At 51.6% G+C, this 13,373-nt stretch overlaps 1 protein-coding gene across 3 annotated transcripts in view; it reads right to left on the reverse strand.

Annotated features, from left to right (window-relative positions):
- The window catches only part of OSBPL10 (oxysterol binding protein like 10), a 295,297-nt gene that overhangs the window by 10,094 nt on the left and 271,830 nt on the right, over positions 1-13,373 (reverse strand). For all 3 annotated transcript variants that reach the window (XM_077865546.1, XM_077865545.1, XM_077865547.1), the window contains one exon: positions 6,361-6,838. In XM_077865546.1, the coding sequence (XP_077721672.1) occupies positions 6,361-6,838 (478 nt within the window). The remainder of the gene's footprint in view (positions 1-6,360; positions 6,839-13,373) is intronic.

The raw sequence follows: 13,373 nt of genomic DNA on the forward strand, positions 1-13,373 counted from the left end.
TTTCGCGCTCAGGACTGAATTAATGCATCTCCCTGAACGTAAAGGCCCCAGGCCAGCTAATGCCCTCACAAGGACCCTCGTCCCTCCTTCTACCAGGCGGTGAGTAGACTCCCCAGATGTGCCTCGAGGCCCTGCCCCGTACACACACGGTGCGGGGGACGGTGTGTCTGGCGAGGGAATGAACACTTTGCTAGCTCACTTCTCACAGTCTGATCAGGACCGCTGGAGAACAGCCAGGGCCGATACACTTTTGGTTCCAAAGCCCACTTGGTGTGTCTGACTTTCTCAAATTTGGACGCTTGAGGTGACAGTCTAGAGCAAGTGGAAAATCGCAGCTAATACCAGACACGTAGGACACCAACAGGCAAGAAGAATCGGAAGGAAAAGCTGAGAAGAGAGAGGCCATCTCGGATTTCCCTCCCTGGTCCAGTTCTACCCACAAGTTTCCTGGTCCCTCTGGGGCCAGCCCCATTCGCAAGGTCTCTGGACCTGTGGCAGTGCGGAGGGGACCCCGGGACCCTGCAGAGGAGGCCACCAGGTCCTTGGCCAGCCTGCCTCTGACGTCCTGGAGAAGAGGCTTCCCTGTCTCCCCCTCCCTGCCCTCCGCGCTGACGGGCTACTTGATAGTAGCAGCAGTCAAACCCTTCCTTGGTGGCCAAGGTGTCCTTGAGAGCACCACCTCCGCTCCGACGGCTACGGTGTCCCTGGGTGGTTAGCCCTGCCAGTCCTTGGCTGGGAGTCCCCTCGGGCTCGCCAGCAGCCTCCCTGCAGGCTGGGGTCACACATCCACGAGTTCCAGATGCATCCATGGGCTGTATCTTCCTGACCTCATTCACAAATATAACCTTTGTGAGGTAGGGTTGCACAGCTGATATTTTCTTTACAACATATCTACATGGACAATGTGGCCCAAGTTTTCATAAAGAGCTGGATGAGATAGAGATCTCTGAGGAGGGGCCTTCCAAACCCACAGTCGCTCACCAGCCTGGTGACCTTAACCTCTCTGAGCCTCAGTTTCCTTATCTGTGACACAGGGATGATGGCATCCCTACCTCATAGGGCTGTGGTGGAAAGAAGGTGATTCTAGAACTCAGTTAAAAGCATCCACCTGACTCACAGCCAGCATCCTGCAGATTTTATATCCTAACTACTCCTTGCTCTCTGGAGCGGCTCTCTTGGTGGGTGAACTCTGAGCAGCAGTTATTTCCATTTGGGAATAAAGAGTGAATCACAAAGTGGCGGTGGGTTATGCACACAGGGGATGAAGAGATAGGTGGGAGGAATCCTCTTCCCACTCATCTTTAGAAAAATGTCTCTCAGGGCACCGCAGTGGTTCAGTTGGCTAAGTGTCTGACTCTCGATCTCAGACTTATGAGTTCAGGCCCCGTGTTGGCCTCCACCCTGGGCATGGAGCCTATTTTAAAAAAAGAAAAAGAGAATGAAAGAAAGAAAAAGAAAAAAAGAAAAATCTCTTGCAAACCTGAGGTCCACAGAAATCAGTGAGCCCCAAAGCTGGGCTGGTATGAAAGCAGTGGGGAGACCACACTCCTTTGGCTCTTCTCTGAAAATCCATAAATGTGTGCTTTGTCATTAATCACCTGCAATTATGCCTTCTCAGTACTAACTCTTTTTTCAGGGCTGCATTAAAAACAATCTGTCTCTAATATGTATAAAAGACTATATTAAAAAACTACACTTACAGATGGGCTTGCAAATGAAAGTTCCTTTTTAATTAGCCTAAGAGATGAGAGAAGCCAAAAAATGCTAGATAATCAATACTTCCACACTGTGGTTAGTCTTCAAGCGGCAAGGTTTCCACTTTAAATCCCACAGATTGTTTTACCAATAAACAGAAGGCAAAGCATTAAGATTTTCAAACTGATAGATTTAAAACAATTTCATACCCAATCTCAATCGGAAGAACCAAAATATCCCAGTTGGACGTTGCCTCTGGGGAGAACCAGATCACAGAAAGTCACTCTGGGGAACAGGTCTGCAGGCCTGGTGGTGTCGGTGCTCCCCAGCACCGAGCCAATGTGTCACTTCTCTCGCTGGAACTAATTGCCTTTCCCCACAGACTCAATTAAGAAGCTGTGTCATTTCCTGGGCTCTGGCTCTGGAGTTTGTGGGGGAGCGGGTTTCAAGAGCAGCTGAATGCACCTCGGCTCCCCCCGTCCCGGGGGGGGGGGGGGTTGGGTGTTGACTGAACAGTGTGTCTCAGCGAGGGGTCTGAGTGCCAGGGCCAGGGCCGAGGGATCTGAGGGGGCGGCGGCCTCTGAGCTGAACCTCAGGGAATTCCAGGAGTAATGCAGCACTGTATAGTGGCATTTGATGGTAGCCACATGTGGCATGGCCTAAAGGCAATGCTTTAACAGATTAGTCCCTGTATCTACATAGAAAAATTTCCTGTGGACCCGTCTAAGATCTAATTTTTTTTAAAGATTTATTTATTTATTTATGATAGACATAGAGAGAGAGACAGAGACAGAGACAGAGACACAACACAGGAGGAGGGAGAAGCAGGCTCCATGCCGGGAGCCTGATATGGGACTCGATCCCGGGACTCCAGGCTCGCGCCCTGGGCCAAAGGCAGGCGCCAAACCGCTGAGCCACCCAGGGATCCCCTAAGATCTAATTTTTTAAATGAGGGGGCGGAGGGGGAGGGCCTGGGTGGCTCAGTGGTTGGGCGTCTGCCTTCAGCTCAGGCCGTGATCCCGGGGTCCTGGGATCGAGTCCCACATCAAGCTTCCCACAGGGAGACTGCTTCTCCCTCTGCCTGTGTCTCTGCCTCTCTTTGTGTCTCATGAATAAATAAATAAAATCTTAAAACATAATAATAAAAATAAAATGAGGGGTGGGGAAAGAAAACGTTACATCAGACCCAGTCAAACAAATTCATGGAATGTGCTAGACCAGTACAAGGAATGAGTGAGGAAAAGAAAAACATCCTGGCTTCCCAACTCCCCCAACCCCCGCAAAGGAGCTCTGAGTACAGGAACCAGAACCTTTTGCTCCAAAACTTGGGGTCTTAAAAAGTATTTTCTGGGAAAACGCTTCCTGGGCACTACAGAGCGTGCATTTAACTAACATGAAAGGGGGAGGTAGCTACTGAAAGGATTCAGGGGAACAAGGCCTCACAAGAAGGAGCCAGTGGTCGGCCCCTGACCCTTCCCGGGCCCATCGAGTGGGAATGCCCTGGTGGCCAGGAAGGGTTATGGCCGGGGAGGGCCCTCCTAGTGTCCCCAGGTATTCCTTTCTGATTCCAGCCCTCCACTGAGAGTTCTAAGGAGAATTTTCGAGCAGGTGGAACAGGGAGCCCAGACTCTAATTCTGCTCTGGGGGCGGCGGCGGCCACAGCGAGGCCCTCGGGGTGCTACAGGACCTCCGCCCGGCGCGTGAAGGGCTCTGGGGCTGCCCGGGGCTGCGCCAAGTGAACGGAAGGCCCCGGGCCCTCCCTGTCCGCGTCCGGGGGCGAACACCCCACGTCACAGGCCCACCCTTGAGATACCTTCACTCCACCACCAGCACCAATGAGAGAAAGTGAAGTTCCAGGGGACAGGAACGGAGGCCAAGGTAGCCGCTGGGTGAAGGAGCACAGGACAGAGCAGGTAGCAGAGAAGCCGGGAAGGAGGGCCAGGGGGGGAAGGTGCGGGAGCGCGGGGCGAGCGTGGCAAGGCGGCCGTGGGGCGGGCGGCTGTACACCCTGGCCCCCCTCCTCACGGGAGCCCGCCCCGAGGTGGATGCTGGGAACAGAGTGCACTTTCACTGACCGAGGAATCCTCCCCCATCACTGGGTGTGCAAATCACCTTCATGGAAAATTGCCAGCTCTCCCCCCGGTGTCCAGACGCCCAGCTTCTGGGCCAGAGCCGGGAGGTACGTGCCCGACACCCTTACTCCAGAACCTGTGGCTGCCCCGGGGCGCCTGGGTGGCTCAGCCGGGGAGCATCTGCCTTCGGTTCAGGTAATGACCCTGAGGGGCTGCGATCAAGTCCCGCGTCGGGCTCCGCGTAGGGAGCCTCCCCGCCCTCTCCTGTGTCTCTGCCTCTCTCTGTGTCTCTCATGAATGAATAAATAAAATCTTTAAAACCAAACCAAATCAGAAGAACCCGTGGCTTTCCCTTGCCACACGGCAGCAGGCATTTCTGCTGGGCGCCAGGGAACCCCCAGAAAGGCACCTGCGTAAATCTTCTGTGTACCTCAAAACCCAGTTGGTTTGACCGAAGTCATGACATGCACGCAGCACGTACTCCGGCCAATCGCGGATCCCGTGTTGTCCGGCCCCGGCCCCACCCCATCGGCTCAACACCGGCAGCCCTGGGGATGCTGCTCCACCGCGTCCACCTGCCACCCAGGGCGAAGGCCGAGTCCTTGCAGGCCCCCGAGCCAGGCCCCGTGGTCGGGGCCCGTCTCCTGTCCGACCGGCCCCTTCTGCTCCGCCGTGGCCGCCTCAGCGAGGTTCCAGAACACCCCAGCCCCACTGCTCGCCGGGGCCTCCGGGCCTCCTGCTCCGGTCCGGCTCTGCCTCCTGCAGCGCCCTGCGTGCAGCCGTCGCCGGCTCCTCTCCCACCTCCTGCAAGCCTTCACTCAAAGCCTGCATTCTTGTTGGGCTCTGCCCTACGAACGCCGGGCACCCCACTCCCCTCGCCCCGTCCTACGGTCTCATCGGCGCCACCCACGTGTCCGTTTCCCGCACGTGCCTGGGCTTCCGCGACTCATGCAGCGGAGGTCAGTCCCCGAGGGCAGCGAGTTCTGTCTAGACCTGGTCACTGCCACCAAGAATGGTGCCATTCACGTCCCGAGTAAACGGATGAGCAGACGAGAATAATCCCACGGAGTGTCTGAACCACCCCACGAGAGCTAAGGAAGTAAACACCCTTGAAACAAGGCTCCAGGGAAGGTGCCAGAAAACCTGCCCACATGGGTGGTAAGTGACCCCCCGAAGGTGTGAACGGCTTCCGCGCTCCATCACCTCCAGCAAACCAACATTTCACCTTCGAATCACTCAGGACTTGGGGAACTTGGCGTAAGGACTGAAACTCCACAGGATGAGATCTGAAGCTCCTGCCTACAGACTTTTGTTCCTAAATCAAAGGGAAGACTTCACCAGTACACACATTGGGGCCTCGGGTGGGCCTCTGGCATCGTGTGGGAACACAGTGTGAGGCCTTCCGGGGCACCATCGCATCCCTCCTAAGGCCCCCTGCCCCGTCCCCACTGCTCCCGGGTCCCTCCCTTGCTTTGTTTTTCTCCGTAGTATTTCACAGCTTCCCACACAACCAACATAAATTACCAGTAAAATAGAAGTTGAATGGAAGCACCGAATGAGGATAGAGATTTTTTTTTTTTTTTTTTGGTCTATTTTGTTTATACAAGAATCCACAGCTCCTGTGACACCTGGATGGCTCAGTGGTTGAGCGTCTGCCTTCCGCTCAGGTCATGATCCCAGGGTCCTGAGATGGAGTCCCACACTGGGTTCCCCACAAGGAGCCTGCTTCTCCTTCTGCCTGTGTCTCTGCCTCTCTATGTCTCTCATGAATAAATAAAAATTCTAAAACAAAAATCTATAGCTCCTGACACAATGTCTAGCATCCATTAGGCACTCAATAAAAATGCCCTAAGTGAATGAGAGGTGTTCTTCTCTCCTGTGGTTTTGGAAGGGCTTCCAAAGAGCCATATACTCCCTGAAACTGAAAACTAAATTTTGTGTTGGATTTTTTTCTTTCCCTGAGAAGGGAATCCACAGTCTCAGAGTCTCAAAGGAATCTGTGACTCAGAGAAGTGGAAGAACCACGAACCCAGATGCTTTAGTTTAACAAGGATTATTATAGGTTTCTTCAAACAATGAATAAACTTCATTCACAGCTATTTGCTAAAACAGGACCATGCAATCCACAAGTGTGTGATTACATTGTTCTTGCTTCAGAAAGCTCTAGCAAAATCCAGAGATTTGCCTCGGGAATGTTTATGAGCAGATTCCGAATAGGCTGCACTATTATCCTCATTGTCTGCGAGCCAGAACATGGGTGAAAATGAACATAAATGTGTTTTCACAGATTTGGAGTCAACTCTAATATTCATGCGAAGCTGAAAATAAAAATAGCATGTAAGGTGGCCCCCACACACAGCTAAAATGTAGTAAAGATCCAGGTGCATCCCATCTGGTCTATGACCTTGGCCCCACTGGGAAATTACCAGGGTCTCGCCCCATAATAACAAAACCTGTCCCTTTTTACCACCACCCACCCCAATTCCAAAACAAAATAAAAACAAAGAACTCCACACACTCATCAATCATCTATCAGGTGTATAAACGTCACCGTGTCGGAGCTAAGCTCCCTGCAACATCCGGCATGGCTTACCTTCCCCTATCATGGAGACCCCCACGGACATGCCCATGAACTTGCTTTTGGTCCATACGTGAGTGTTGACGCACAGTCTCTTCTCCTTGCACTCACAGTAGAAGCAGGAGATAGGTGGGTGATGAGACACCTGCTCGGCCACAAACCTTAGTTTGTAGCTTGTGGAAGGGTCCTCGGCTACCGAGTGTTCGTGGCCAGCAGGAGAATGGGAAGCAGTCCTCTTTGGCTTGACCCTGTCTTTGGGGACCTCCCAGGAGCAGTGAAACGTCTCACCGATGATGGGGTTGTAGGGCTTCTTGGCCAGGGCCCCCTTGCGGCCCTCATGGAAGGCTGTGAGATAATACTCCACAAAGCAAATGACTCTCTCCTCGGGCGTGGCTCCCGCGGTAATGGCCAGCAGCAGGTCTGGGTGTGCCATAAAGTCCGCGTACATCTCCAGCAAGGATCGCTTCTCCAGGATAAATGTGGGAAGCACCACCTACATTCGGAAGGAGACAAAGTCAGAAAGGAGACTCCGAGATTACGTGGAAAAGGCTGCAACCACCACCAAGCAAATCCATCGTGGCTTAAGCCAGAGAACGCTGTCTTTTGATTCGTATACAAGCGACAGATTAGGGGAAATGACATCAAAGAAGACAAGGTTGGAGAAGTGGCTGCTGTGGTGGCATGATGCCACCCCACTTTCGTGGACTAGATGGTTCTGCGTGGCTTGCTTCTCTGCTCATCTGGACTAGAACAGCGGTCTCTACTTCCCCCTCCACTGCTGTCACCATCCCCAGACAAAACCCTCTTTTACTAACTCCTTATTACTTAGAGATGTGAAGAAAAGAGCACAAAAGGACTTCTTCCTTTTCTTCCTGACATCAGACAACCCAGGGGAGTGCTCGGTGTGTCCCCACAAACATGGGGCTTTTTGGTGCTGCATCAAAGGGGGTCCAGGTAGACCAGCACACACCACCACTAAGAGGGTTTATTTGGAGATCTCTGTTAGAAGAGTAGCATCCAAATCCCAACACGATCAAGGCAGAGCAGGAGTGAGGAAAGGACCCATGGCCCAGGTCTCTGGGAGGCAAGACCAATCAGCTAGCAAGCAAATGCCCAGAGAGCTGCCATGCAGAGGAAGGCCCATGTGTGGAGGTTGCTCTGCAAGGCTGGGCCAGAAGAAATAAGCAGAAGTTACAAAGAAACAGGCTGACACTTAATACAGAATCTTCTGGCAAATGGACTGGTACAGGGGCTTCTCATGGGATTGTTACTGACATCACTATCAAAAAGAGGGGTAGAAATCTGGATGCTTCTGCCAGGGACGGGACCGAGACTCCTTGTTGATCCAGAGAGGATGCATGTGGTCATCGGGTGCCCCACAACCCCAATGAGGAAGTCAGTTAAAGCAAATGAAGGCCATTGTGACATTGGGCTGGAAAGCAAGTCCCTTATTACTATCGCTGATAGGCGGAGGAGAGCGAGCCTGTTCCTCACTGTTCTAGAGTGATCTTAAAATGACTTCATTACTGGGTATTAATACCAATCACTTGGCTGCAAGGCACAGCTCACTTTGACCTGGAGCATCTCAGCACAGGATCATGAAGCTGGAAGTCTAGCCATGGCCTGCTGGCTCCTCCCTAACACCCTCCAGGAGAAAGAGACAGAAAGAGAAGAGAGGGAGGCAGAGAGAGAAGAGCCACACAAGTTTAAGGCGATGCAGCTGGCTTACACTCCCTCCTTAAAGACTGAGTCTCCTTCCTTCACACAGTCCCCAACTCCCGAGAAAATACTCTCTGACTGCAAATGTCAAAAGGCTTACAGATCTGCAACCCTGCCTCCACCTCAGCTTGCTCAGACCCTTCCTAGCAAAGGGTGTAGATACAATGGCAGAGGGATGTCCTGAGAGAAAGAGACAGACAGGCAGACAGGAGATCAGCAAAGCACAGAGATTTCAGAGGAAGCTGGAAAAAGTCCAGCCCCCTGGAGAGGGGACTCTGCTATCTTTATTAACGCTTTTCTTGAGATTAAATACTACATTAGAGGAAAGAGTACGTACATTCATTAAGTAAAAAAGCAGCCAGGGGATCCCTGGGTGGCTCAGCGGTTTAGCACCGCCTTCGGCCCAGGGTGCGATCCTGGAGACCCAGGACCAAGTCCCACAATGGGCTCCCTGCGTGGGGCCTGCTTCTCCCTCTGCCCGTGTCTCTGCCCCTCTCTCTCTCTCTCATGAATAAATAAATAAAATCTTTAAAAAAAGAAAGAAAGAAAGAAAGAAAGAAAGAAAGAAAGAAAGAAAGAAAGAAAGAAAGAAAGAGCAGCCAGATGTAAAGTCAAACATGTGACACAAATCTAGTATTACAAAAAGACCCCAAATGTTAACATGTATTTCTTGGTGTTAGAATTGAGTGATTTTTACATTTTTTTATAAGTCTCTTTCTGCTTTGCTTTTACAATATACTGGAAGAAAAGACACAACTATGCAAATCAATGGATATTTCTTCATTTTCCTTCAGCCAAAACTTGACAAAACTGAGACTCTGGCTGCCCCAAGGCTCTGAGCTGGCCAGGTAATGGACATTCTGGCTCAGAATGGCCTTCAGAGGCCACTGTGATTACTTCCTACATCTTTTGTGGGGACAGGTCACCATTCAATGGCCATTGCTGTGCTGTAGGGCGTCTGCTTTTCCAAGGGGGCTCTCGGGCCAGGGGCTCCCTCCACAGCAGGCGGCCACTGGCAGAGTAAAGGGGAGGCAAGCGCAGCCCCACACTCTCACCATGGCTCCCTCTCCTGCCCCCCGGCTGCCCAGGGTCGCCCTGGGAGCTCCGCCCGACAGGCTGTGCGGGGACTAGGGGCTTAATCAGCCGTGGGACACCCCCCAATGAGGCCAAACAACTGAAAGAGAAAAGAAGCCACAAATGTCTGCATCTCCAGGCCTTCCCGAAACCTCCCCATTTCTTGTTCCTTCCCTCCCCCGGCAGGGCCCGGTGATCATGAGAGAACCCGAGAGGGAAAGGGCGGAATTAGGGCGGGAGGCCAGCCCCAAACGCCCCTGCCGAGAGGGTCGCTAGGCGGCCTCAGCTGCGCCCTCTGCCCCTGGGGGCTGGGGCCTCTCTGGCAGCAAGTCCGGTGCTCCGGACAGGGGCATCCTCCAGCGTGTACCCGAGCCTGGCATCACAAGGAAAGACCCGGCCACCAGGGTCACCCTCTCCATATATACTTTTGAAAAGGGCAAGAACAGAAGGCGGTTCCCCCAACTTAGCATTTCTGAACTCCGAAGCTGAAGAGTTAAAACAAGATAACCAGGGGACACAACGCCACTGACACTCCAAATGACTGACTGTCAGGACGGAGAGGGCCCCTCCGGGTGATGGAGTCCAACGCCCGGGTCTCCAGGTCGGGGGACAGAGACGGCAGATGGGGAGCGAAGGCACCACGCAGGAAACTTGAGGCTCCCAACTGCCACCCCAAATTCTTCCCATTACCCCCCACACAACACAATTATCTGCTTCTGGCTAACGGGAGCATTTTCTTTCCCTCAGTGGACAAGGCAGGTGAGAGTTCACTGGACAGAAGCCCTGGGACAGCTGGGCCACCTCACCTACTGCCATTGCTTAGTGGGGGGCAGGGGCCCGTGGGTGGCTCAGTCACTTAAGGGGCCAACTCTTGATTTTGGATCAGGTCATGATCTCAGGGTCCTGGGATCGAGCCCCCCATGGAGCTTCATGCTCACCAGGGAGCCTAATTGAGACTCTCCCTCTGCCTCTCCCATCGCTTGCATGTGCACGTGTTTTCTCTCTCTCAAGTAAATAAATCTTAAAAAAAAAAAAAGTAGGGGGTAAGAAGTGGCACACAGGTAAGGGTGGCACACGAGTCCATTCTACTCTTCCTGGAATGACCAAGCAATCCACCTGTCCAAAAATTATCACAAATATTACTACTGGGAGGGAGACCACAGGTGATTAGGAAAGGCAAACACACCACCCCAGTCTGGAAAAGTGTGGCTATGGCTTCCAAGCTGGCTGCCTTGATTTCTTCTCCACACCACAGCCAGACCCATCTCTCTAAGAGATCAGTGAGGTCCAATCTGGCCCCCACCTCCCTCTTGTGGGGGACTATCCCTCACTTTCCGCCCCTGGCCCTCCCCTTACAAGTACACACACACACACACACACACACACACACACACACCCGCACACTCCAATCCTGTTTCCCTTTTCTGCCCGCCTCCTGCCTTGTCCAAATGAGAAACAGCTCTTCTGCTCAAAGGTATCCTCCTCTGTGAAGCTTCTTCTGACAGCTCCTGCTCCCAAGGCTCAACTGGAAAGTCCCTCCTTCATACATACCCTCACCACATGCCACAGGTCTCCACCATGGCACAGACAATGCTTGTTGCAATAAAGAGCATTATTGGGGGGTGCCTGGGTGGCTTAGTTGGTTAAGTGTCAGGTCATGATCTCAGGGTCCTGGGACCAAGCCCCACATCAGGCTCCCTGCTCCGTGGGGAGTCTGCTTCTCCCTCTGCCCCTCCCCCTGCTTGTGCTCTCTCTCTAATAAATTAATTAAAGTAATTAAAAAATCAGAGCATTATTGGGACAATTTGAGAAATTTCTACCGTGGGCCACATATGAAATAATACCGTATCAACAATACACTTCCTGAGTGTACCCAGCGTGTCATGTAGGAGAATGTCCTTGTCATCAGGAGACACACACAGACGGATGCAGGGGAGCATGGTCATGTCTGCAACGTACTCGGAAATGGTTCACCTGAAACCAGACATTAACACACACATGCAGGCGTGTATCTGAGGCTGCAGAGCAAGAGGAGAGGGAGAGAGAAGTAGTGAGAGTGAGAGAGATGAGAGAAGGAAAATGAAGCAGCAAAATGTCAACAACTGGCAAATAAGGGTGAGGGTTACAGGGCAGTTCACTGTGCTATTCTTACAGCTCGACCACAGATCAGGAAATGTGCAAAATACAAAGGGGGTGGGAACAGAAAAAAGGCCCTACTAGGGATGCGATACCTGAGAATTTATCAATTTTCAAAGCCGGTGCTCCCCAAACTGCAGACCCTGGGAACGTGGCCTCACAGCCAATGGCAAGTCCAACCTACTTGGATGTATAGTCTACACTTGAAAATAACGCTGCAGCTCTACCAGAGCAGGAAGAAGTACTCCACCCGGAGAGATGGACGTGGATGGGTGGGGAGCGGAAGGACCATTTCCTCTTCCATCCCTTGCTGGTCTGTCTTTTTGCTGTTTGTGCAGAATACTGGACCAATGCCTTTGAAAACCAGGATCCTGAACATTTCGGGTAAGATCATACTTTTTACTAAAGCAGATTTCTATCTCTCACAGGGATCTCCCTGCGTGTGTGTGTGTGTGTGTGTGTGTGTGTGTGTGTGTGTGTATGTGTGCGCGCATATGCACACGCCTTTGCAAATAAGTCACTTAATCATCTGTTCCTTGGGCAGTGGACGCTGCAGACACAGAGCCAAGAAGTGGCGAGTGCTAATTGGGCTGTCTGCCTCCAATGGAGACATGAGTGATGGCCCAGCTGTTCAGACCGACAGCGTCCAAATGGCTGGAATCCCAACTGCAGATTTATCGAGCCATCAATAAGGGCTGCCTTTTCTCCCATTAACATAATTAAGACAATGAACTACTTTGGGGAAAGAAAAAAAAAGAGAAGATCTGCGTTCGGGACTCAGAGAACAATTAATTACATTTAAAGCTGCATCAATCTAGAAGTAAGTAACTCATCTTCAGGTTGGGCGCTTAGAACTCGGAAATCAATCGCCCACCAAGAAAGTCAGAGGGTTGGTCCCCAAGAAGAGTGAGAGTCCCTTCCCCGTGCAAAGGGAACACAGCAGCAGGCTTCTGCAAAGAACGGCCAGGAGCAGGGATACTTTTCTCCAAAGAAACACCAGCTAACTTAATAACCTCGAGAATCGTCTCCGTAGCTCTGTCCTTAGACTGGCGGGCGCGCCCAAAGGAGCAGGCAGGGAGAAGCTGAAACCACCCACCGAGGACAATCTAAGTAATCCTTTTAGGAAACCAGGGGAAGAACATGAAACTACACCTTACAAAAGAAAGAGGAGATAATTTACACTGCCAGTGGTTCCTATCCTTGGCCCACAGGACGCTCCCCTGCCTTTCCTTAAAGTGTCACAACCTCTGCATGATGTCACATGATGTCATGATCCCGGAGTCTTGGGATCCAGCCCCACAGGGGCTCTCTGCTCGGCTGGTGGGTGGGGGCGGGGGTGAGGGTGGGGGGGTCTGCTTCTCCCTCTGCCTGTGGCTCCCCCTGCTTGTGCTCGCTCGCTCTCTCTCTCGCTAATAAATAAAATCTTTTAAAAAAAAGGAAAACTTTTGTTAGATGGGAAGAGTTTGAAATAAAATTTTACTTCTTCCAAGAAGGTATCTACTACATAAAGAGAGATTCATCTGTGAAAATCAATTCCTGGGTTCTCTCAGTCCCAGATGTTGGCTTGCAGAAGGGAATCGAAGCTGTGAGCTGACATTCAGCTCTTGGCAGGTACAGTCATGTGTATTAGGGCAAGCTCATCTCTCCTAGGCTCAATGTCTCTGCTATAAAACAGGAAAAATAAGAATACCAACCTTCTAGGGCTTTTGTGAGTATGAAATGAGTGCAAAATTAGCCCTGAGCCCCCCTAGCACATAGTACATGCTCACTTGGGGCTGGCTGTTATAATCAGGGGCCAGCAGCTTCACCTGGAGACTCGGGGAAGAACAGAACAGCATAGATCAGACACAAACCTGTCATAAAATATTTCAGTGACAAAGCTGAAGACTAAGAGTAAGTCTCAATGACCAGAGCAACACCTAGGACTACCTCAGGTGCTTTTGTAAATACTAAATTATTTGAGAAAAAAGGAAAAATAATTGTATAAAACAAGACAAGTGTGTAAGAACGTATGAATGTTTCAAACTTAAACCACACAGAGGGGCACCTGGGTGGCTCAGCTGGTGAACGTCTGACTCTTGGTTTCAGCTCAGGTCATG

This window comes from Canis aureus, chromosome 22 (genome assembly GCF_053574225.1).
Source record: "Canis aureus isolate CA01 chromosome 22, VMU_Caureus_v.1.0, whole genome shotgun sequence".
Taxonomy (NCBI): Eukaryota; Metazoa; Chordata; class Mammalia; order Carnivora; family Canidae; genus Canis; species Canis aureus.